Source organism: Chelonoidis abingdonii, chromosome 6, assembly GCF_003597395.2.
Source record: "Chelonoidis abingdonii isolate Lonesome George chromosome 6, CheloAbing_2.0, whole genome shotgun sequence".
In the NCBI taxonomy this organism is placed as follows: domain Eukaryota; kingdom Metazoa; phylum Chordata; order Testudines; family Testudinidae; genus Chelonoidis; species Chelonoidis abingdonii.
The window spans coordinates 85,383,404-85,409,396 of NC_133774.1; the positions used below are offsets into that span (position 1 = coordinate 85,383,404).

At 42.4% G+C, this 25,993-nt stretch overlaps 1 protein-coding gene and 1 long non-coding RNA gene across 2 annotated transcripts in view; one reads left to right on the top strand and one right to left on the bottom strand.

Moving 5' to 3' along the window:
* Window positions 1–576: 576 nt before the first annotated feature.
* Window positions 577–3,400, bottom strand: LOC116828146 (uncharacterized). The gene is made up of 2 exons (XR_004374449.2): window positions 3,233–3,400; window positions 577–1,354 (listed from the first exon to the last, which is right to left on the bottom strand). It is a non-coding gene; the product is annotated as an uncharacterized LOC116828146 (long non-coding RNA).
* Window positions 2,905–25,993, top strand: part of AUH (AU RNA binding methylglutaconyl-CoA hydratase) — a 193,890-nt gene continuing 170,801 nt past the window's right edge. The window contains exons 1-3 of the mRNA XM_075067192.1: window positions 2,905–3,251; window positions 11,366–11,433; window positions 11,725–11,812. Coding sequence (XP_074923293.1) covers window positions 3,044–3,251; window positions 11,366–11,433; window positions 11,725–11,812 — 364 coding nt within the window. The 5' untranslated portion in view covers window positions 2,905–3,043. The remainder of the gene's footprint in view (window positions 3,252–11,365; window positions 11,434–11,724; window positions 11,813–25,993) is intronic.

The window sequence follows — 25,993 nt, forward strand, 5'->3', positions numbered from 1 at the left end:
TTAATCCTTCTGGAACTAAACTTGTCTTCCATTTGCTACTCTTACTTTAACACTGTGTGGGAAGAACTAAACCACAGTGAACAATCAGGGAACCAGAATACATGGAAAAGTGTGTTTCCATCCAAATCTTCTGACTCATGCTTAAAATGCCAGTCTAAAGGGAGGAATTGGATATACTGCAAACTGCACTGTAAAACAAAAACAAAACAAAAAACAGTTATATGAATGTCACATGGTTGGCAAAAGGGGATATAATACAAAGAGGGGAATGACCTACTTTAAGAAGCATGCATGCTTAAACATCGATGAGTCCTTGTGGCATCTTAGAGAGTAACAAATTTATTTGGGCACTCATTAGCACTGACCCTTCACTTGGTAAGGCAACTCCCATCTTTTCATGTGCTGTAAAATATATACTGCTTACTGTATTTTCCCATTCCATGCATCTGATGAAGTTGGTTATATCCCATGAAAGCTTATGCCCAAATAAATTTGTTAAGTCTCTAAGGTGCCACAAGGACTCCTCATTTTTGTTGATACAGACTAACACAGCTACCACTCTGAAACCATGCATGATTAGTTTATCTTGTTAATAATTAAATTGTTATTTGTTAACTTTACACAAATCATTGAAAAATAAATCTTAAAGATTGTTATATCATAAAGATATAAGTCTAAGATTTCCAAAGGGGTCCGCACCTCCATTTGAAACCTTTTAAGGGTACACATAAAAAAAGATGGAAAACCACTGCACTATTTTACAGAATTTTGCTTTCATCAGAAAGCAGCCAGCAGGGGCATTACTGATCAGATCTAAAAAGATACGCTCTAGCAAAGATATGGGCTTGATGCAAATTCTCTGGGCAGTGTTATTTATATAGGAGGACAGACTAAATGATCATAATGGTCATTTCTGGTCTTAAAATCTATAAAATTATGAATTTGCAATAGAATCAAGGAAGGTAGCTCAGCCTTTTTCTCTATCTACCTAGAGAGATGTGGTTAGAAACCACTTCAAAAACAGCTATCTATAGTGATTTGATTGTAATTATTCATTTATAAAGTGCCAGCAAGTGCTTGGCACTGTACAAGATGGTTTGTGCCTACAGAGCTTACATTCTCATAGTCATAACCTTCAACTTGTTCCATGTGGCTGGAACTCCAACTGCCAGGGCTGGCGTAACCCATTAGGCAACCTAGGCGGTCGCCTAGGGAACTAACATTTGGGGGGCGGCGACCGCAGGATCTGGATCTTCCGCTGCCTCTGTCTGCGCGGGACCTTCCGCCGCCTACGGCAGCAAAAAAGCTGGTGGTGCTCCTGGCAGCTGCATGGAACAAGTTACAAAATCAGGACCTAGAAGACAGACAAAAGAGACATAATGCATTAGGCATGCCAGAGATCTGACTACAACTTGGTTACAAAACTGTTCTCCAGAATTAAAATCTATCTTTTAATTTAATCATTCACATGAAAAAAACCAACATATTTCTAAGTTACTGAAAGTTTAGGAGAGAAGAGGAAAATCAGACATAGAAATGAGGTGTATTGTCAAAGGCTCTGTCTGTACTAGTGGAATAACACACTAAAAGCAGGTTCAAAAACTTGTTAACATGGCATCACTGGAGGGGAAGGATGGTTCAGCAGTCGGGACCCTACCCTTAGAACTTGGGAAACACAAGCTGAATTCCCAGTACCGCCACAAGTCCCCTGTGGGACCTTGGACAATTCACCTTGAATGGTATCTTGAAATGTGTTAACTACGTATGCTAAAAAATCTGTTTCACTTAGTATTTAGCAATGGCACTCAGAGAGCTTGTCTACACTACAAAATTAGGTCAACTTAAGTTAGGCCACCGCAGTCATTGAATCAGCTTTTGGTGTCCACACTAACCTCTTTCTGCTGGTATTGTGCATCCTCACCAGCAGCACTTGCACTGACTGAAGCGGGGCATTGTGGGGCACTGACAGCTGTGCAGGGTCGACTGCTGCAGCCTCCCCACAATGGGGGCTGACAGCCTGAGTCCAGCACAGGGCTCAATTTTACAGCAGGGAAATTTACATTCTTGTCAGTTTCATGGCTGCTATTATTTCTCATTTCCTCTCTGGCTGCCAGCCCTAGGGCTGGGAGGGCTACAGTTGTGAGCTCCAGGCAGGGCTGACAGCCAACAGGGGATGTAAGTAATTCAGTGTCTACACAGTGTGTTGCCCTAACTACATCAACCTAAGCGCTATGCCTCTCACGCAGGGGGAGTTATTAAGTTGATGTAGTGAGTGACTTAAATCAGCATGAGTACCACTGTAGTGTAAATACTTACAGAGTTAGGTTGACATAAGTGGTGTTACATCGACCTAACTCTGTAGCGTGGACTAGGCCGGAGTTAGTTTCCCAGAGGTGAAGAAGAGCTCCGTGTAGCTCAAAAGCTTGTCTCGCTCGCCAACAGAAGTTTTATCTCACCTACCTTGTCTCTCTTAATGACCTTGGACAAGTCATTTAGCCATCTAAAAAACCGGCAATAGACTATTTCGCTACATGTCAGGGGGAGCAGCGCTGCGAGGCTAACTTCATTAAGGATTATGAAGTGCATTGGTTGTTACTGGTGAAAAAGTGCCCAACAAAATCTAGGTCCAACATTGTGCCACATGACTGCAGGGGGGCTGGCTCTTGCTCTGTATGCAAGTGGGGAGGGGCAATGGTGGGGGCAGGGTCACCAGGGCATGGTCTCCGCTCATTGGCCTTGGGCAGCCCGGCACCCATGATTACTGGGTGCCTGGTGCCACAGGGGGCATGGCTGGAAGGCCCCTGACATGAGGGGAGCAGGGGCTCAGAGCGCGAGGCTAGGCTGACTATGCGCGTGGCGACTGACGGGACCTCGCGCTCCCAGAGTGAGCGTTACCTGCCTCGCGCTGCCTGGGGTCGCCCGTGGGAGGGAGGGAGCGAGCGAGCGGTGCGTGCCGTAGCGTCACGTGGTGTGTGTGAACGTGGGAGGAGGGGTGGCTCCGCGGCACGAAGCCGGGGCTGGCGCGGTGGGAAGAGGCAGTAGCATGGCGGCGTCTCTGGGCGGGCTGGGCCTCCTGCAAGGCAGAGTCAGGTTGGCTGCGGCAGCCGCTGCCTCTTCGCCTCTCAGCCGGACGGGCGCGCGGGGGCTGGTGCGGGGAGGGGCTGCTTGTTCTCCGACGGGGAGGGGCTACAGCTCGGAGGCGAAGGGGGAGGAGGAGCTGCGGGTCCGATACCTGGACGAGGAGAACCAAGGTAACGGCAGCGCGGGCCGGGGGAGGCTGCTCCGCCGAGAGCTGCGGGCCGCGGGTGCAGCTGCCCATCTCTGCCCGCTGGACTCTGCAGAGAGAGTCCCGGGACTGGTGTCACCCCCCGCCCCCTTGGCTTGGTGCATCAGTGCGATCTGCCGGGTCACCCTCCCGGCGCAGTGCTGTGATCTCGGGGCAGCTGATGCACGGGGCTGGCCCTTTAAATCCATGGGGGGGGGGGGGAGGAGAACAGTGGCTGCTCCGCCTCCACATACTGCCCATGCGCAGTGCGTCCCTAGGGACGCGTGGGTGGGCGATGGAGTAGGAGCAGCTGCCCTTTAGGCTGCCTGCCAGTGCCCTCTGAACGAGCCCGTCTGTACTCCCACTCCTGCTACTCCGAATCAGGGCCCCCCATGTGCCATACCATACAGTAGTGGTGGTGGCCACTTTATCATCCCCACCCTCTTCCTGGAGCGTCTGAGGAATCTCAGGAGGTCTCACATCCGGGGAGCAGCAGGGATGGAAGTAGGGGTCTCTCTACATTGAGCAGTGATCCTAGCCTGCTATTCCCTTTTTTTTGCTCCAGATGAATCCATTTGCTGGGATAGGGTTGGCAAAGTGCGCTAGAGCAGCAGGTCTTGGAGTTAGTTATATTGAGATTGGTGGTGCAGTTTACACCTGTCACCCGTTGTTTCAAGCTTTCTGCAGGCTCAGGCAAACATTATACATGGGTTGTTTTTTCATGCTTTTCTTAACTATAAACATTAGATACATGTTTTCCTTAAATGAAAGCTAAGATTCTGACCTCATCACCAGACTTCAGGACTTGAGGTCCTAGGTATGGACCTATTGTGTCAATGGCTTAACCTGGCCAGTGATTTGCCTGCTCTCATCTTCTTCCAATACCATGATGATACTGCTGCAACAGTCCCTGTTTTGTAATCAGCTATAAAAGAGCTGAAATCTTTCAAATTTAAAAATTTTAGTAAAATTTTGAGTTATGGGGCAGAAAGGAGTAAAGATCTTGGCAAGTGTTTGTGAAATGTTTCCTGTTTAACCAGCTGTAAACAATATATAATAACTATACCTATGAAAGGTTATGATTTTAATATTGTGACAATGCATTGCTATAAGTACATCCTGTGCTGTGTTGGGAAACTCAGAATCCCCTCTTTTTAATGTTATAAAACACCCATCTTTAGTCATGGGGGGTTGTGAAATATTTGACCTTAAATTGTTCACTGGCACATGATTGAATAGTGCTTCAAACAGTGACTATTTGAGACTGCTCAGTGGCTGACAGTGTTAATAAAGTCCTCTACTTTCAGCAAAGTTGGATTACTGGTTAGAATGTGAGTCAGGTTATCAAAATAATGACCTTCAATTTATTCTTGAGTGCATGTGATATAGTGTACTGTAGATTGCATTATACAGTGGGTTGGTGGAGACTTTCGGGGAAAGAAATCTTGGGGTAGAAAAATAAAACATGGTAAGGTTACCACCATTCAGAGATCTGGGGGAATGCTTGCAATGGGGAGGGTGCTTATTTCCAGCTGAAGAGTGGTGGTGGCTTATTTTTTATTTTTAAATTGTTTCCTCTTTCCCAGCATGTACCCATTCCTGTTAGTCAAAACAAAATAGAATGATAGAAATGTAGGATTGGAAGGGACCTCAATATGTCATCTAGTCTAGTTCTTTGCACTGAGGCAGGACTGAATATTATCTAGACCATCATTGACAGATGTTTGGAGGTTTTTAAGAACAGGTTAGACAATGATGGAGATTCCACAAACTTCCTTAGTTAAGCATTGGAGCAAATTACTATTCTTACACTTAGGAAGCTCTTTCTAATGCCTAAATCTCCCTGGCTGCAATTTAAACCCATTACTTCTTGTCTGTCCTCAGTGGTTAAAGAGACCAATTTATTTTCCTCCTCTTTATAACAACCTTTTACGTACTTGAAAACCTATCACATCCTCCCTCAGTCTTCTCTTCTCTATACTGAACAAACCCAATTTTTTAATCTTTTCTCATAGGTCATGTTTTCTAGACCTTTAATCATTTTTGTTTCTTTCCTCTGGACTTTCTCCAGTTTGTCCATATCTTTCCTGAGGTGTGGTGCCCAGAACTGGACACACTACTCTAAATCAGGCCTTGTAAATGCTAAGTAGAATGTTTTCTCTGTGTTTTGTTTACAGCACTTTAGCTAATACATCCCAGAATGTTGTTTGTTTGTTTTTGCAACACCATTACATCAATATATACTTCCAGCTTGACTGTGAACCATTGATAACTACTCTCGGGGTATGATTTTCCCACCAATTGTGCACCCACCATGTAGTAGGTCGTCTTGGCTATAATTCCTTAGTTTCCTTAGAGAAGGTCATGTGAAACATCATCCAAAACCTTTCTAAAGCAAAAAGATATCACATCTAGTACTCTCTACCCCTCCCCCCCCCCAGGTTTATTACCCTGTCAGCAAAAGGTTTTAGGTTGTGTTGACATGATTTGTTCTTGGTAAGTCAGTCAACATGGATTTTCCATCTTCTTTACTTCTAGGTTCTTACAAAATGGTTGGTCGATTATTTGTTTCATTATCTTTCTGGATACTGAAGTTAAGCTGACTGGTCCAATTCCCCTTTTTATAGATATAGTCTTGTTCTGTTAGTAAAGAAGGGCAAGTGGTTTGCGATAGGGCCAAGAGAAGGACAGAGGCCATTAGCAGAAATCAGTGCTGTATCTTATGTTACAATGCCTAGTGTTTCAGGAGTAGGAATCGTCAGTAGGGAGAAAGTGACCGTTGGACCAACATTATGAAAGAAAAGTCTTTATTAAGGGTACCCTGCTTTGGGTAAAGATAACTTCTAACTACAGGTAAGAATGATATCAGTGAGACATTTTAGGCTTTTATTGTGCTTGTCTAGCAACTTCAGCTAATGTTTGTTACATAGCAAGATATGTAAATATGCTGTTGGGTTTAAGGATAAAACAATGTAGGTGTGAGAGGGTTATCAAATAGCATCCAGCTGGGGTAGCGCTATGTCCTTAGGAACAGCAAGATTCCAGCAAACATCAGTGGATTTCTGTAGCATTCAGACCCTTGGGCCATGTCTAACTACAGGTGCTACAGCTGCAGTGCTGATAGCTGTGTAGATGCTTCCTACAGGGATGGAATGGGTTTTTCCATCCCCGTAGTTAATCCACCTCTCCAAATGGTGGTTGCATTCTTCCATCAACTTAGCCACATCTACACCGGGGGTTAGGCCAGCATAGCTACGACATCCAGGGGTGTGGATTTTTAACATCCCTGAGCTCCATAGCTATGTTGACCTAACTTTCAAGTGTGGACCAGGCATTATACAGAAAAGTATTTTAAGTATTTAAAAAAAGTCATTTAAAAACACCTGGAACATGAAAAATATGCCATATAATTCAAAGATAACTTGAAACTCTATTGCAAGCTTCCAGAAAACACAATCTCACCTTAAAACTTACGCTAAAGCTATGTCTTCACTACTGACTTCTGTCAGCATAACTATGTTTGTCAGGGCTGTGACAGCACATACGTCCCTAATACAGACACAGTTATACACCTCACCCCTGATATAACGCTGTCCTCGGGAGCCAAAAAATCTTACTGTGTTAGATGAAACTGCGTTATATCGAACTTGCTTTGATCCGCCAGAGTGCGCAGCCCTGCACAACCCCCCCCACCGGAGCGCTGCTTTACCGCGTTATATCCAAATTCATGTTCTATCAGGTCGTGTTATATCGGGGTAGAGGTGTACCGGTAAAAGCAGTTTTGCTGAGAGAGTTAGTTTGTTTCAGTCACCTGCAAAGTGATGGGATGGTGCAGTTTGCCATCTGTGCAGGAAGTACAGCTTTGCCAATGTAGGTACATCCACAGTAGGAGCGCTTTTCCAATATAATATATCTGTATGGGGAAAGTGCTCCCAGTGTAGATATGGGCTAAGCTTGAATGAAATTATAAAGTACTAGAAGCAGGAATTCAAATAGAATGGCTCTTGCAATTTCTTTTTCCACTTTTTAAATTTGTTAGAGTGCAGATCAGATTTCCTATCAAGTACTGTAGTAAGGTGACTCCAATGTAAAAAGTGATGTGGAGCTACAGTATGATCACACTATGAATAACAACCACACTGTATCATATGACCACTTTCCTCACAATTCTCTCTCTCATTCCAACCTCATTCCAACACCCTTCCAATGGCCTGCTCTGTTTCTGCAAAATTTAAGCTTTCATTTAAAAATCAGGAAGTTGTTTCTACTCTTATGATTGCAGAGTTATGTTTCTACTCTTATGGTTGAATATGGTGGTGTGCAAATAATTACTTTTTAATATTCAGCCTTGTGGATATGAACCAGTCGTCTTAAGCTTGCAAATACCCTGGAATAACCCAAATAGGAAATGACTTGCCTTCTTTATGTCTAAGGCCCTACCAAATTAACAGTCCATTTTAGTCAATTTCATGGTAATGGATTTTAAAAATTGTAAATTTCATGATTTTAGCTATTTAAATCTGAAATTTCAGTGTTGTAATTGTAGGGGTCCTGACCCAAAAGAAGTTGTGGAGGGGCCGCAAGGTTCTTGCAGGGGTGGAGGGTGATTGTGTTACTGCTACCCTTACTTCTGCACCGCTGTTGCTGGCAGTGCTCCCTTCAGAGCAGGGTAGTTGGAGAGCAGTGGCTGCTGGCTGAGAGCCCAGCTCTGAAGGTAGAGCTGCTGCCAGTAGCAGTGCAGAAGTAAAGGTGGCATGATATGGTAGTGCCAGCCTTCCTTCTGTGCTGCTGCTGACCGAGCGCTGCCTTCAGATCTGGGTTCCGGCCAACAGCCGCTGCTCTCCAGCTGCCCTGCTCTGAAGGCAGTGTAGAAGTAAGGGTGGCAATACTGTGACATCTCCTAAATTAACCTTGTAACCTCCCTGCAACTTCCTTTTGGGTCAGGGCTGCCAATTTGAGAAATGCTGGTCTTTCCCAGTGAAATCTGTATGGTATAGGGTAAAAGCACACAAAAGATCAGATTTCACAGGAGGAGACCACATTTCATGGTCCGTGATATGTTTTTCATGGATGTGAATTTGGTAGGGCCCTATTCATGTCCAAGAAATACTAATCCTGAAGTCTAATGATGACAAAATCAACACTGCTATATACTTTACCAGTTCTTGACAAATCATGCAGCAGGACAAAAGATTTCTCTTATTTTCCACTAGTGCATGTGGGATGTGGAATGTGGCAGAGAAGCTGACTCCCTCCATTCCCCAGGCTCATTCCCTATGGTGTTTATGGACACTGCTGTATTACAACATTCACCATATGTTATTTTAATATGCAGAATTTAATATTTTGGGGCCTGAAGCCAAGAAATCAAGTTTGTTTTGGCCATAACTAAAAAACAGAAAACAATTTTACCTTATTGTGACTGTTGTTGGGATATCACGACAGTGAGTCAGTTAACCCTTGCCTCTACTGTGCTTTGCTGAGCATCAACTCCCTAACATTGCCACTTTCATGAGTAGTCACTCGTGGCAGGTTTTACTGTAGTTTTTTTCCCCCTTGTAGCTTAATAGTGTTGCCATATAGTGGTATGAAGGAAACCCGGTTATTTCTGCTCCTGTTATCTCACTTCCTTGAATTTTGACAGCAGATAAAATGGTTACATTGTATCCATATTGCCAATGGCTATAATCTTGTCAAATCTCCTAAAACAGTCAACATTTGATCTGATCGGTATTTGAGTAGGAGCTATTCAAGAGAGAAAAAAGGAGAAAGGATCATCTTGTGGTTAAACGACTGGACTGCGACTTAGGAGGATTATATTCAATTCCTGGTTTGCCACAGACATCCTATGTAACCTCAGGCAAATCATTTAACTTTTTGTACTTCAGACACCAATTTAATACATTCCTTATCTCATACTGCCACTATAAAGATAAACCTGAAAATTTATCTTCAGAGATGATCTGATACTAAGGTGATATGGCTATATTTAAAAATAAATTAAAAAAGTAGTGGGGTGGAGAATCCATGGAAGATTCCTCTATACATTTGACTGCACATTCTGTGCCTGTTGTTATGTTAATCTTTTCACACATTTCTGATTACAATTCTCACACCACTTTTTCCATAAATAGGAAGGTTGGAAAGTTGGGTAGAGGGCTGCTGAGCATTTGTCACTTTTTTGAGTGGGGGAAGGAAGTGGTAGGTTTATGACTTGTTGTGAAACTGATGGGAGTAGTATGAGGAATTGGCTTATACTCTTGTGTTTTTTCTCTTTAGGGATTTTCCCCTTGCAGAGAACTTCTTATATTTTGTGTTTAACAACTTTAATCCTTATGTCAGAACATTCTTAATTAAGGTGCTAACATGAATATTAATTTTCTTCCTAGTGTGTGTCTATCGTGGTCAAAATGGACAATACAGTACAGTCAAAACTATTTTGTACTACCAATACACACAAAAAACCTTTGTAAGGTTCTGGACCATATTTGTCAACTCTTTCCTATACCTTTGTGCTAAGCAATGAAATTTACTATAGTACCTTATTAGTAACACATACTAGAACTAGAGTACACACATACCTGAAAAAAATCTCAAGGTTTTTCTTGCTCTAGGGCTTCTCGGGCACTATGTGAAAAACTTATTGTAAATACACAAAAGGAAGAAAGAAGGTTGATGTGAACATCTTAGAGAATTTTCTGATTCTGTGGGTGTGGCTGTTGTCAGCGTTAACTACGTAGTTCCTAGCAAGATATATAAATCCAATGACAAGTGTAGAAAAATACACAGGGAAAATTCAGCTGTCCACAAGAACTGTGGCTGCTTTATTGACATGTGCATGACATGGCAGAGTAGAAGTGCTTCATTACAGCTATTTAGGGGATCTTTTTCAGTACTGTATTACTATTACTGAATTTAGAAAACAATGATCATCCTTATTTGGAGATAAAAACTACATGTTTTACTTAAAAGGATGTCACAAAGGTTGAAAAGGTCACACAGTTTCCTTCTTTTTTTTTTATAGTATCATCCAAATCCTTGAACCTTTCAATAACAAGAATTGCGGGATATGTTTAAATCTAAAATCAGAGCTCTAGGCCCACTCTGTTCACTACATGTACATACAGCTGTGTATGTTTTAATCTGCTTTCCTTAACCTCTAAGGTTAGGACAAGAAGCAATGGGATTAAATTGCGCTAAGGACAGTTTAGGTTGGACATTGGGAAAAATTTCCTAACTGTCAGGGTTGTTGAGCCCTGGAATAAATTGCCAAGGGAAGTTGTGGAATCTCTATCATTGGAGATTTTTAAGAGCAGGTTAGACAAACACCTGTCAGGGATGGTCTAGATAATACTTAATCCTGCCATCAGTGTAGGAGACTGGACTTGATGACCTCTTGAGGTCACTTTCAGTCCTATGATTCTGTGACCAAGCTGAGTATTTGTTTGAAATAATTTTGAAATAAGGAATATATTGGGATACGGCTAAGGAAAAGTGCTACATGCAAAGTACCTGTACCTCGCTGCTGGTGGGTTTTTTGTTGTTGTTGTAACTAACATAACCATGCTTTTTTGTGTGGTGACTGAGTTGTCAAGACCAAGAGGGTGCTATGCTAAAATACGCATCTACACACACACATACCAAAACAAAAAGTCAAAATTTTGGACCTGGCAGTGCCTTTGTGGGTTTTTTCTTTTTTAAATAAAAACTTTTTTTTAGAACGCTTTATGAAGAAATATCTGAAGACTACATTTAAGTACCAAGATACAAGCTTAATTGTTCAGGCAAATATTATGATTATTTGCTTTCACAAATTTGGCCTAGTCAGGTTGTGTGCACAGATGTGGTAATTTCATGTGTATCAGGTCATGGTTCTGAGTCTGTCCTTAAAGTGATTGTTATTTCTACTGGCTTTTGAAACACTCTCTGAAAAAGGAAGCAAACTAACAAGAATACATTCAAAATAATTCCATGTCAATTTTCTTACAGTCCTAACTTGATATCTGTTTAGAGTCAAAATAACATGGACACAAGTATGTACTTAATACCTAATTATATTTTTAATATGACACTGATTCAAACTCTTCTTTTTTCCTCTAGGAATTGTGGTACTTGGATTAAACAGATCTCGTGCCAAAAATGCACTTAATAAAAATCTTATAAAAATGGTAAGGGGGAAAAACTAACAGCTTCTGATCTGAAGGCAATGTATTGGAATTAAATATTTTGGAAAAAAAAAAATCCTCTTCCCCTTCTTTTTCTGTAGATGTCAAAAGCTGTGGATGCTCTGAAATCTGATAAGAAAGTACGAACTGTTATATTCCGAAGCGAAGTCCCTGGGATATTCTGTGCTGGTATGCAAACTTCATTTTACTGTGAAGTTGGATATTTGTAATCTAGCATTGTAGTAGAAATGGCCCAGATTCCAAGGAAGCATTGTATCTTGTCACATTCAAAAGCTGTCAAAAGCTGTGGATGCTCTGAAATCTGATAAGAAAGTACGAACTGTTATATTCCGAAGCGAAGTCCCTGGGATATTCTGTGCTGGTATGCAAACTTCATTTTACTGTGAAGTTGGATATTTGTAATCTAGCATTGTAGTAGAAATGGCCCAGATTCCAAGGAAGCATTGTATCTTGTCACATTCATCTCAGTTGTAAGCAAAACCTCTTCTTGTGATTTTCCTTGATTTTTAACAAGAAAGAAACATCTGTTTCATTCTGTTTTCTTCTTTTTGCATCATAAAGAACACTTCACAATATGTAGTAGATTTTTTTTTTTCAAAGTAGTGGATAAATGCATTATGTTGAACTCTTAAAAGACTTACTTATATTCTGGAATGAGAGCCTAATATTGCTAAGTGGTTAATGGGACTGGTAGCATATGAATGGTAGATAGAGAAGGATGCTTTCTTTACTTTCAACTTGGAGGTATAAAATCCATAAAAACAACTTGTGAAACCAGGCTAACAGTATGGCAGGGATCGGCAACCTTTGGCACATGGCCTGTCAGGGTGAGCCCCTGGTGGGTCGGGCTGGTTTGTTTACTTGCAGTGTCTGCAGTTTGCAGTTCCCAGCAAATGGGGGCTGCGGGGAGGGACGGTCAGTACACCCCTCAGCCTGCACCACTTCCCATGGCCCCCATTGGCCTGGGTTGATGAACTGCAGTCAATGGGAGCTGTGATTGGCCGAACCTGCAGACACTGCAGGTAAACAAACCAGCCCGACCCGCTAGGGGCTTACCCTGACAGGCCACATGACAAAGGTTGCTGATCCCTGCATTATGGCATTAAAAACAGATAGCAAACTTTAACTGGCTGTTCCCTTAAATGTGGATAATTTATTAAAGAATGTGATCGTGTGCCTTCACTGGTAATACATACAAATGCATTGTAATGTGTGGGATGGGTGATTGTGGTATATGAAGCCATTAGGTGGGATTGGTTACCAAATAAAGGTTTTACTTACGAGAAATATGCTTTTGAAAACCTTGAAGTGGCTATCTTGATGGCTATGATATGAGAAACATGAGTTCACAAATATCAGTTGTCTTACTCCCATAAAAAGCCTCAGATATGTTATTGAATTGTTGTACTGTGGCTTCAAGGACATCTGGTTCTATTCACTGTGTCAGTAACCCTTGTTTCATAGATTCATAGACTCTAGGACTGGAAGGGACCTCGAGAGGTCATCGAGTCCAGTCCCCTGCCCTCATGGCAGGACCAAATACTGTCTAGACCATCCCTGATAGACATTTATCTAACCTAAACTTAGTAAGGCATTGATACAGTCTCGCATGATATTCTATCGATAAACTAGGCAAATACAATTTAGATGGGCTACTATAAAGGTGGGTCATAACTGGCTGGATAACCGTACTCAAGAGTTGTTATTAATGGCTCCCAATCCTGCTGGAAAGGTCATAACAATGGATTCCGCACAGGTCTGTCTTGGGACCGGCTCTGTTTCAATTATCTTCATCAACGACTAGATGCTGGCATAGAAAGTACGCTTATTAAGTTGCAGATGATACCAAAACTGGGAGGATTGCAACTGCTTGGAGGAAGGAATCAAAATTCAAAATGATCTGGACAATTGGAGAAATGGTCTGAGGTAAACCGGATGAAGTTCAATAAAGACAAATGCAAAGGCTCCATCTAGGAAGGAACAATCAGTTTCATACATACAGAATGGGAAGAGACGTCTAGGATAGGACTATGGCAGAAAGAGATCTAGGGTCATAGTGGACCACAAGCTAAATATGAGTCAACAGTGTGATACTGTTGCAAAAAAAGCAAAAGTCGGATTCTGGGATGCATTAACAGGTGTGTGTAAAAAGACACGAGAAGCATTCTTCACTTACTCTGCGCTTGTTAGGCCCCAACTGAGTTTGTGTCCAGTTCTGGCCACCGCATTTCAAGAAAGATGTGGGAGAATGGAGAGAGTCCAGAAGAAGAGCACAAGAATGATAAAAGGTCTGAGAAACATGACTAAGAAGGAAGGCTGAAAGAATTGGATTTATTTAGTTTGGAAAAGAGAAGACTGAGAGGGACATGATAGCAGTTTTAAGGTATCTAAAGGGTGTCATCAGGACGAGGGAGAAAACTTGTTCACCTTAGCCTCTAATGATAGAACAAGCAGCAATGAGCTTAAACTGCACAAGGGAGATTTAGGTTGGCCATTAGGAAAAAGTTCCTAACTGTCAGGGTAGTTAAACACTGGAATAATTGCCTAGGAGGTTGGGAATCTCCATCTCTGAGATATTTAAGAGTAGTTTGCCTTACTAAAGTCTAGGTATACCACATCCACCGCTTCTCCCTTATCCACAAGACTCGTTATCCTATCAAAGAAAGCGATCAGATTGGTTTGACATGATTTGTTCTTTACAAATCCATGCTGGCTATTCCCTATCACCTTACCACCTTCCAAGTGTTTGCAGATGATTTCTTTAATTACTTGCTCCATTATCTTCCCTGGCACAGAAGTTAAACAAACTGGTCTGTAGTTTCCTGGGTTGTTTTTATTTCCCTTTTTATAGATGGGCACTATATTTGCCCTTTCCAGTCTTCTGGAATCTCTCCCATCTCCCTAGACTTTCCAAAGATAATAGCTAGAGGCTCAGATACCTCCTCTATTAACTCCTTGAGTATTCTAGGATGCATTCTCATCAGGCCCTGATGACTTGCAGGCATCTAACTTTTCTAAGTGATTTTTAACTTGCTCTCTTTTTATTTTATCGTCTAAACCTACCCCCTTCCCATAAGCATTCACTATGTTAGACATTCCTTCAGACTTCTCAGTGAAGACCAAACAAAGAAGCCATTAAGCATCTCTGCCATTTCCAAGTTTCCTGTTACTGTTTCTCGTTCCCTCCCACTGAGCAGTGGGCCTACCCTGTCCTTGGTCTTCCTCTTGCTTCTTATGTATTGATAAATAGTCTTCTCATTTCCCTTTATTCTCATAGCTAGTTTGAGCTCATTTTGTCCTTTGCCTTTCTAATCTTGCCCTGTCTGCATTCCTGTGTTATTTGCCTATATTCATCCTTTGTATCTGATCTAGTTTCCATTTTTATGAGACTCCTTTTATTTTGTAGGTCATGCAGGATCTCATGGTTAAGCCAAGGTGGTCTTTTGCCAACATTTTCTATCTTTCGCTACTCATGCGGAATAGCTTGCTTTTGGGCCCTTAATAGTGTTCCTTGAATAAACTGCCAACTTCCTCAGTTGTTGTTCCCCTCAGTCTTGATCCCCGTGGGACCTTACCTATCCAGCTCTCTGAGCTTGCCAAAATCACCCTTCCTGAAATCCATTGTCTCTATTTTGCTGTACTCCCTTCTACCTTCCTTAGAATTGCAAAAACTCTATGCTTTCAATGATCATTTTTCACCCACGCTTCCTTCTACTTCAAATTCTCAACGAGTTCCTCCCTGTTTGTTAAAATCAAGTCTAGAATTAGCTTCCCCCTAGTAGCTTTTTCAACTTCTGAAATAAAAAGTTGCTGCAATGCAGTCCAGGAAGTTATTGGATAGTCTTAGTCTGTGCCCTGCGGTGTTATTTCCCATATATCTGGATAGTTGAAGTCCCCCATCACGCCAAATCTTGGCTTTGGATGATTTGTTAGTTGTTAAAAAAAAGCCTCATCCACCATCTTCACCTGGTTAGGTGGCCTGTAGTAGACTCCTAGCGCGACATCACCCTTGTTTTTTACCTCTTTCATCCTAACCTAGAGACTCTCAACATTTTCGTCTCCTATGTCCATCTCCACCTCAGTCCAAGTGTGTACATTTTTACATATATAAGCAACACCCTCCTCCCTTTTTCCCTGTCTATTCCTTCCTGAGCAAACTATACCCATCCACACCAACATTCCAATCATGTGTATTATCCCACCAAGTTTCAGTGATGCCAACAATGTCATAGTTGTATTTATTTATTAGCACTTTCAGTTCTTCCTGCTTATTACCCATACTTCTCGCATTTGTATATAGGCATCTAAGATACTGGTTTGATCTTGCCTCCCAGTTTTGCCCTGACCCTCCTTTCTCTCTGCCATTATAGCCCACACTGCCTCTTGTTTCCGACCCATCTCCCAGGTCTTCATGTTCCCCACTTACCTGTGGGCTTTGTTCACCTGTCCCTGTCGAACCTAGTTTAAACTTGCCAACCTTGTTGGCAAGTTTAGAGAGTTGCATTGGTCTCTGTCTTTGAATAGGTTTATTGCCTATCCTCCTTGCTGGAAAAAGTAGGTCAGTGATAACAATGGAGAGAGAACAGGAGTAAGTTTTTCTCAGAATAGTGAGACCACTATGGGTAACACTGATGTTCTGTTTGGGTCAGAACCAAGGAGAGGTGAGATCCACCAAGATATTCTTACACTTCATTCAAATCTCAGGTTTCTTATTTTGCAATGACTACAAGAAATGAGGCAATATTTTTGTATGGATACCTAACAGAACCACCAAAATGTGCACATGTCTAAAAGGTGAGAAACCCAAGTGATCTCGTTGTAACCCTAATAAAGATAAGATTGGTATATCTCCAATCTCCTAGAACTGGAAGGGATCTCTAAAGGTTATCAAGTCCAGCCCCCAGCCTTCACTAGCTGGATCAGGTACTGATTTTTGCCACAGATCCCTAAGTGGCCCCCTCAAGGATTGAGCTCACAACCTTGGGCTTAGCAGGCCAATGCTCAAACCACTGAGCTATCTCTCCCCATCCTTCTGTGATAAGGGGAGCAGGGGGTATAGCTCCCTTTGATAGACAGCCAGCCAGCTAGCTAGCTGTAAAATCCGTCTTGGTAGCTGTTCTCTGCTTGCTTTACCTGTAAAGGGTTAACAAGCCCACAGGTAAGAGAAAAGAAGTGGACACCTGACCAAAAGAGCCAGTGGGAAGCTTTCCATTTGTCTGTTGTTCTTTGGGCTGCAGGGAAGGAGCAGCAATGCTGTGTAAGGCTTGAACCAAGTATGAAAAATTCATTTTCCATATCTAGAAGACATTATTTGGATAGGGAATGTTTAGTTAGACACAATCAGGTTTATTTTTTATTTTGGCTTGTGGATTTCCTTTGTGCTAACCCCTGATGCTTTTGTTTGCTCGAAACCTTTAAGCTGAACCCCCCCAAAAAGCTAGTCTGGGTGCTTAATTTTGGGAATTTTCTTTTAAGATCTAGGAAAAAGCCTAAGTTCCAGATGTAATGTTCTCCTTTTTTGTTTTTAATAAAATTTACCTTTTTTAAGAACAGAATTGGATTTTTGGTGTCCTAAAAAGTTTGTGCCTGTTGTTTGATTAGCTGGTAGCTAATTTCCTTTGGGGGGGGGTGTGTGTGTGTGTGTGTGTGTGTGTGTGTGTGTGTGTGTGTGTGTGTGTGTGTGTGTGTGTGTGTGTGTGTGTGTGTCTGTGTGTCTGTGTCTGTGTCTGTGTCTGTGTCTGTGTCTGTGTCTGTGTGAGAGAGAGGGCTTGAGGGTACCCCACAGGGAGGAATTTCCAAGTGTTCCTTCCTGGGTTAAAAGGTTTTTTGCATTTGGGTGGTGGCAGCGTTTACTAAGCCAAGACCAAGAGAAAAGCTGCAACCTTGGGAGTGTAATACAAGCTTGGAGTGGCAAGTATTAATTTTTAAAATCTTTGCGGTCCCCCACTTCTGCACTTGGAGTAACAGAGTGAGGGTTCAGCTATGACATGGTGTCAGAGCAGTGGGATAGTTTTGAACCAGAAGCATAGATCTGAGGATTTTAAAAGGACACATTTTTCCTTCTGGCTGCTTGAAAAGCTAGGGAGGTTTTTTCCTTCTTTTCTGCCTGAGGGGGATCAGGCACACCAAAGAAGCCAGGGAGTCAAACAAGCAGTTTATTTTTATTTTTTTTTCTTTTCTAGCTTCATGGCAACTAAATAGTTAGGCTAAGAGTAGGGCAGCGTGTGCATGAGGTTGAGGTCAGGCACCGAAACCTTATTAAAAAAAAGTCTTCCCAAAGTGGCACGCCACAGAGGAGACAGGCCCAGATCAAGCCCAGACATTCAGCGCCATGATGGAAATGAAGGGAGGGGATGGGGGGACCGGGATCTTGCCAGGAGGGAAGGGTCAGCCCTCCCCCAACCAAGATCCAGGTGTCAAGCTGGAAGGATGCCTTTAACCCACACCGGGTTCTGACTGCGGAATACAGGGATTTCTTCCTACAGATGATGCATTTGGAAGTGGAGGACAAAAGAGAGGCAAAGTGCTTGGAGTCGGAAGTAGAGGAGAGGAGACAGGTGAAGCGCTTGGAGTCGGAGTTAGAGCTGAAGTGCTTAGAACTGGAAAGAGTTAAGTTGAGTCCAGCAGGTAATCTTAACAGTCCTTCTCCAGGTACTGCTCCCCATTCCGAGAAATTCCCCACATACAAGGTAGGCGATGTATAAGAGGCCTTCGTAGAACATTTTGAAAGGGCCTGCCTTGGGTATAGCACCCCTGTAGACCAGTATATGGTGGAGCTGAGGCCGCAGCTCATTGGATCCTTAGCAGAGGTGGCAGCTAAAATGCCTAAAGAACACACACGAGAGTATGAACTTTTTAAACAAAAGGCCAGAATTAGCATGGGGCTAACACCCGAGCATGCCCACTGGTGGGTCAGAGCCCTAAGGTGGAAACCAGACATGGCATTTTCCTGATATGCCTACCACATTATAAAAATTTGGAATGCCTGGATATCAGGAGCAAGTGTTAAATCTCTGGCAGATCTGTCTCTCCTAATGCAAATGGAGCAGTTCTTAGAAGGTGTTCCCGAGGAAATTGAAAGGTACAACTTGGATGGGAAGCCCAAAACTGTAATCAAGGCCGGGGGAGATCGGAACCAAATGATGGAGGTGGCGGAGAAGAAGAAAGTAGCAGTTGGAGTGGATATCAGAAGGGGTCAGCCCAAAGCCCCACGTCACAAGGGGGAGCAGTCCACACAGCCAGGGAGACCCCAGATGCCCTCTCGTCCAGCCACCCACCTCGCCCCAGCCCGCAGTCAGCTGGGTGATGCTTTAAGTGTAATGAGCTGGGGTATGTGAAGGCCAAGTTCTCCAAGAGCACCAGCTGACTACAACTCATCACCCCGAAGTCCCACCAAGAGCCTTCAGGCCCAGATGTCTCGCAAATACCCCCAGGACAAAGGGAAACTCTGAATGTGTGTGGGAGGAAGATTACTGCATGGAGAGACACGGGAGCACAGGTGTCAGCTATTCCACCAATCCCTGGTGGACCCCAAATTCATCGACTCGGAGGCCCAAGTGATGGTGCAACCCTTTAAGGCCAACTTTTTTAATTTGCCTACAGCCAGGTTGCCTGTCCAGTACGAGGGATGGTCAGGAATATGAACTTTTGTAGTCTGTGACGATTATCCCATTCCCATGCTATTGGGAAAAGACTTAGCCAACCATATCAATGGAAACAATCCCATCACCTGCATTGCTTCCAGTGGGACCAAGCCCAAGTCCACAACCCAGCGAGAAATTGTCTCCAGTATCAAGAGTGAAAGGGCTTGAGGGTACTCCACAGGGAAGAATTCCCAAGTGCTCCTTCCTGGGTTAAAAGGTTGGGTTTTTTGCATTTGGGTATTGGCATGTTTACCAAGCCAAGAGAAAAGCTATAACCTTGGAATGTAATACAAGCCTGGAGTGGCAAGTATCATCATCACTCACTTCTATCTCCTCCTTATACTGTTACCTCCCACTAACTGCATGAAGTGTAAAATTAGATTGTAAGCTCTTCAGGGCAGGGATCATGTTTTTCTTTAAAGTGTGTGCACGTCCTCAGGTGCTATAAAATATCTAAAGAGAAGCACTGCTTATATTTCTGGAGGAGGGGCTGTATGTGTACAGATTGTGAGCATTTTACCTGTAAAACAAAAATGAAATCTACGTTTAAAAGAATGCTTAAACATGAGTCCTGAAATCTATGTATTATAGTAATAAAATCCTGTTGATCTATACACAAATTGCTACTGCTTATTTTATTTTAGTGTATATAATGCACCAATAAGAATGTCTTAACTCAGTTTTTAAAACTACATAGAACAGTCCTAAGTCTATGCTAATATATCAGTAATCTCAGAAATATGGTGACTCTTCCTTGCTTCTCTTTCACCCCCCACAAAAACACCCAAAATTAAAATAATGGAAACTCAAATTTTCAGGAAAACCATTGGTAAGTTATTGGTGTCCTCAAGGGCTAACGAATTTGGGCTGGGAGCTTAGATTCTAATATTTGAGAGATGTCCTTTCCCTAGCCATGCAAATAATGACATTGTCAGCTGATTTGTCCCCCTTGATTTTGACTGCTGAATAAGAATAGGAGGTATCATCTCACCCTCGCTCACTCTCTTTGAAATAGAGCCCCCAAATCAAAAGGAGTTAGAGGTGATAAATCTCAAATCGCCCTTAAAACTACATGGAAAGTAAATAGTTATGTTACTCAAATTAATGTATATCCATATGAGATGCATTACTAAGGCAGCAGGCACATCCTGGAGTAGCTAAAAATTGGTAGCTTTAAGGGTAATGTCAAGTAAATTGCATTGCATATAATCCAGTATGCAGGTGAGAAAGGTACAAAGAACTGTTTCAAGGCTTACTTCTCAGAGAAGAGATCTTGTGATATGAGATAGATGAAGGTGGGAAAATAGACTGCCTGGGCCATTGTTGCTATCTGGACTTACAGAAGTTGCTAAAGATCCAATAATAACCATCATTTTCAAACTTGAGTGATGTAATGGGGCGGGGTTGATTATATACACCAGTAATTTTGTTTGTCTTTAGGTTTGTTAGGACCTGGGGTTTACACTTATTCATGATTCATATTAGCTCCCTTGGTTCTGTTCAGTAGCTTAGGATAGAGCAGGGATCTCAAACTCAAATCACCATGAGGTCCACATGAGGACTAGTACATTGGTCCGAGGGCCACATCACTGACATCTTTTCATACAAAGATACAAAAGTCCTCCCCAGACCCGCCCCACTCCACCCCTTCCATGAGGCCCTGCCCCTGTCCTGCCTTTTTCCAGCCCCTATTCCAACCCCTTCCCCAAATCCCCACCCCGGCCCCGCCTCTTCTCAGCCTTCTCCCCTGAGCGTGCAACGTCCTCATTCCTCCCCCTTCCCTCCTGAAAAGTTGTAAGTGCCACCAAACAGCTGTTTGGTGGTGGGAAGCGCTGGGTGATAGGCAGGGGGGCAGGGAAGCGGCTTGCTCAGGGGATGGAGGGTGAGGGGAGCAATGACAGGCTACAGGAAATAGCTCTGTGGGCCATGTGTTTGAGACCCCTGGGATAGAGATTATCTCAGATGTCACTTTTATTATAGATGGGACTGACAGCACAACGTATTAAAATTGCAACACTTCCCGTTCTAACACCCTATTTTCAGATGCTTATAACTTTGCCAAATTGTAATTGGGTATCTGCCTCAAGTTGGATTATTTTTTTAAAAATTTCAGTGAAAACTATTCAGCTATTTCTAAGAACAAGGCTAGAGGAAAAATGTTTTTTACCCATTTAAAAAAAAATTTTGGTGACCTTTTTCCTGCAAAAGCCTGCCCTCCCCCCATGCCCTGGAGTAGGGACTTGAAACCTCACTAGGGAGTGGATTTTTGTGTCAGAAATGTGCTTTTTGGCACATCCCCCATGAAAATTGGCTCAGATTTGGCCAAGTTATTTTGGTCTTTGGAAAATGTCAGTTTGCATGTGCTCAGACTTGCTAGACCTTCTGGGTTAAATTCCCTGAAGCTCCATCCATGTTGGGCATGCTTCAGCCCAGATTGAGCAGAACTTTCCCTACAGTTGTAGCTCTGGGCTGTGTCAAGTCTGGATCCAGGCACCTGAATTGAGAGCAGGTGTCTCTCCTGTGCTTTCAGTGGCATCCCACCCGTCCCTTTGGGCCCAGACAATGTGGAAGAGGAAGCTACTTGATTCAAATGTAGAGGGGACAAGAGCCAGACCTGGGGAAGGGAAACTGGAGGCAGGGTGGTGGTGGCAAGACTGGGACTAGCCGAGCAAGGAGACTGGAGCCAGGGTTGAAAAGAGGCAATAGTAGGATTAGGAGCCAGTGGGACTGGGGAATATGGGAAGGAGTGGCAACAATGCTGGTGGGGAGGGACTGTCTGGGCAAAGAAACAGGACAAGGAGCTAATGGGTTGAGTGGGGGACAGGGATGCAGAGAGATGAGGGTAGGACTTTTGGGCAAGGAGATGATGTGGTAAACTTTTTCCCAAATCTGGACTTTAGCGTACAAAATCTGGGTGCTTACTGTGAATCTTCCCAAGCTTATACCCAGCTTGGATCTTATTTCGCTGCACAGCGAGTTTTCCGGGTTTTCGGCCCCTTCGGTTCCCCACTTTTCTTGGGGGACCTCCAAGACGAGCCTGGGTCTCTCTATTCTGCATCCCCAGTTCCCCGTTCTGGGTTGCCGGTTGCGATGCTGTTTCAATTTGTACCCAGAGAGGCAATCTAATTCCCGGGGTATTGATTCAACCTAGTGTCCAGGAGATTCTCCTCCTTTTGTCCGTGCCTTTTTCCGCCCTGGGGACTAGGAAGTATTAAGAGCTTGGGCTTCCTCCCCTTGCCTGTACGAGTTACCAGAGCTTGGGCACAGAATTCCTTTTCCCCTCTGCCTCACTCGGAAGACTCCAGTTTTAAGATTATAAAGAAAGAATAGAACAATTATGCGCGTTAAGAAACTCAATCCAGGCTCTGGCTTTAGAAATAGGTAACGTTGATCTACAAGATAGCCCATTAACACTCGCAGTCAACCATGTTAATAATTAGACATTTCCCAAACAAAGGCTGATTTACTTTGGTTCGTTCTGTCTCACTTGATAGATAGATCTTTGGACGTGAGTTAAGAAGCTTGTTTTACTCACGCGAGGAAAACAAAAGCCCGAAGTTTCCAGTTCACTCCCAGACTTTAAAAAAAAATCCAGGTCTCTGATTGGTCCTCTGGTCAGGTGTTTGGTTCCCCCTTTGTTCACCCTTTACAGGTAAAAGAAAATTAACCCTTACCTATCTACTTATGACAGATGGGATGAAAAGCCTGTGTGGAAACTGGGACTGGGAAGGAGGGGAGAGATAGGACTGGGATGGGGTAGGTTGGAGGGGACTGGGCAGAAGCGTTCATGAGTGTGGGAATTGGGCAGAAGAGTTTGTGCTCACTAGAGCACACTTCTTTCCAGAGCCTGGAGTGGGACCCAAGATTCCTTGCCATTCCTCTACTTTCAGCAAATATCTGTGAAATCCACTGGCAAAATGTCCAATCCCCCTCTTGTGCTGGTCCACATAGAGGATGCATATTTACTGCTGCTATCACTTACTCTGTTAGCTCAGATTGCAAAGGTCTCTGGTGTGGATCTAGAGGGTCCAGGCCTGCTGATAATCCACATGGGTGTCTACCTGCCACAAGGTAGAATTCCCGTTTTTCAATTTGCTCTTTTTTTAAAAACCTGGAAAATTACACACAAACTAAATTAAAATATCAATATTAAAGTTGAATAGTCAAGCATTGGGAAAGTTAGGAAATACCAGAAAGTTGCCTGTGCAACTTTAATTGGGCCCTCTTATGCATATGCATCATGATAGTTACAGCACACAATGGATGGTACTCACTTAATGAACTGCTATTAATATTTTGTTTTCTTCTCATTTTTCAAAGCATAGCCCATATGTTATCTAGTGCAACTGTTCAAACCCTGCTCGGAAGACAGAATTATTAATTTCCTTCTGTTTTTTTCTGTGGCACTCATCATTATAGTATCTGAATGTTTCACAAGCATTCATTTTACTTTCACACTACCTCTGAGAAATGGGGCAGTAATGGCATTATCTCTATTTTACTAACGGAACTGAGTGATTAAGGTTAAAAAAAAAAAATCCACTAATTTTGAGTGCCCAGTTTGAGATGCCGAAGAGCTTGTTTTTCAGAGGATTTAGCACTATGTGTTCAAAGCACAGTTCCCATTAACTTGAGTTGTAGCTGTGAGTGCTCAGCACTTCTATAAATCCGACTTCAGTCTCTCAAGTCAGGGACCCAGAAAATGACCACCTCTCAATAGTATGGCTTGAGTGACTTGCTTAGCATTATAGGAACTCTATGGCAGATTCAGGAATAGAATCCAGTTCTTGAGGGCAGCATTCAACTACTTTAACAATGAGACCCTTCTTTCTTTTCTTGCAATTACCTGCCACATTCACTATATACCTTTCAACTTCTGCAACAAGTAAAACAAGGGTCCTACAGACAACAGCTTTCTTCACTACACAGCTCTGATTCATATTCAGAGCAGATTCCTGTTGGGCATTGAAAGAGGCAGGGATTCTGTAGAGAAAGTACATGATTGTGTAATTAAATACTGGATCATAATGCATATGCACAAGGAGGGAAAATTAAGGTTATCCAAGTAACCTTAATTCTGCCATTTCCAAATTTGAGTGCTTGAATTTGTAACCTTAATACTTGTTTTGTAATACTATTTATATATAGGGTTGGAAGGATTAGATTTTTGTTGGTAAATGTCAGTTTCACTGTACACACAAATGGATGAAAAGTGTATCCATTGATGATAACTGAAATTTACAGAAAGGCAAAGAAAAGTACTGTATAAGAGCGTATTAGAATTTGATTTAAGGCTATTTACTTTGTATATATGACATGATGTTGACAATTTGTGTTTTGACGATTATAAAGCTTTATCTTTGTGAATCTCAATATCTACTGCCATTACATAAGTCTGACCCCCCCATAATTACCCCAACTGAAAATTTAAATAAAAATAAATAAATCCCATAATTTTGCACAATAGTGAACTTAAATTGATTTAAAAAAATCTTAAAAATAAACATTGCTGTCAAAATGATATAAAAATTGAATTCTTCCAAGCCTAATTATGTAGATTAATAGATTCTTGTAGTGATTGCATGCATACACATTTTTGTGCATAGATCTTGAGGATTTTTGTTGTTGTTTTTTAAAAACTTTGTCCCTAAGGATGTGTGTGTGTGGGGGGAAAAACCTTGTGTCTAAGCAGGCTTGTTGCAGCATTTTGGAGTGCAGCACAGTAGCTTTGTGGGATGAAGATGGGATAAAAAGATTCATAAATATTTAAGGCCAGAAGGGACCATTATGATCCTGTAATCTGACTCCTGTGTGACACAAGTCATAGAATCTCATCCAATAGTTTTGCATCAGATTCAAGATCAAAGTTCTGTTTGAGCTATAGAAGAGGTTTAGAATAAATCCAATCTTGGATGGATGGATAATTGTTAGGTCCCTGCATAAGTTATTTCTATGGCTAATTTAATTTCTAGTCTGAATTTTAGCTTCATGTTACAGATGTTGGATCATAGTTATGTCTTTTTCTGCTAGATTAAAGCGTTATTTATCAGAAATCTTTTCCCATTGAAGATTCTTGTAGTCCATGATTAAGTCACCTCTTATCCTTCTCTTGTATAAACTGAATAGATGAAGCTTCTTAAACCTCTTGCTATAAGGCATGTTTTCCAGACCTCAGATCATTTTGGTGTATGTGGTTTGTTTTTTTTTTCCCCAAACCTTTTTCAATTTGTCAAAATCCTTTTTGAAGTGGGAGCTCCAGGACTGGATGCAGTATTCCAGTAATGGTCTCACTAACGTCATGTACAGATGTAATGCCATCTTTTTACTCCTACTTGATGATATTCTGTTGATGCCAGGATCACATTAGCTACTCTAGCTACATCATTGCATTAGGAGCTGATGTGCAGTTCATTTTTTACCATAACCTGTAAGTCCTTTTCAGTGTTGCTGCACTCCAGGATTCAGACCTCCACCTAATAAGTGTAATCTGCGTTCTTTGTTCCTAGGTGTATGTGTGGCTTTGCATTTTGCTGCATCAAAATGAGCCTCCATTACCAAATGATGTATAATAGTGTGTATATCTTGCTCATGTTTGCTTTGACAACCTCCTGACAAGGTATCTCTAATAGCAAGTTTCGTAACTGTCTGTTGGCCGGCAGCTAGTTCCCTGAAGCAGGTCAATGGATACCCTGTCTTTAGCCAGATCAGTGCCTGACAATGCAGTAACCATGTAAATTATCTGCTAGCTACATAAAATACACAAGAGGTAAATTGTATAGAGAATCTTTGGATGAGGCAGTGTTCAGAAAACAAGGTTCCTACCATCAAGAGCAAACATTGCTTCTATATCATTTTTTTCAACTCTGATACAACAGAAAAGACTCTGCTTACTTAGGAGG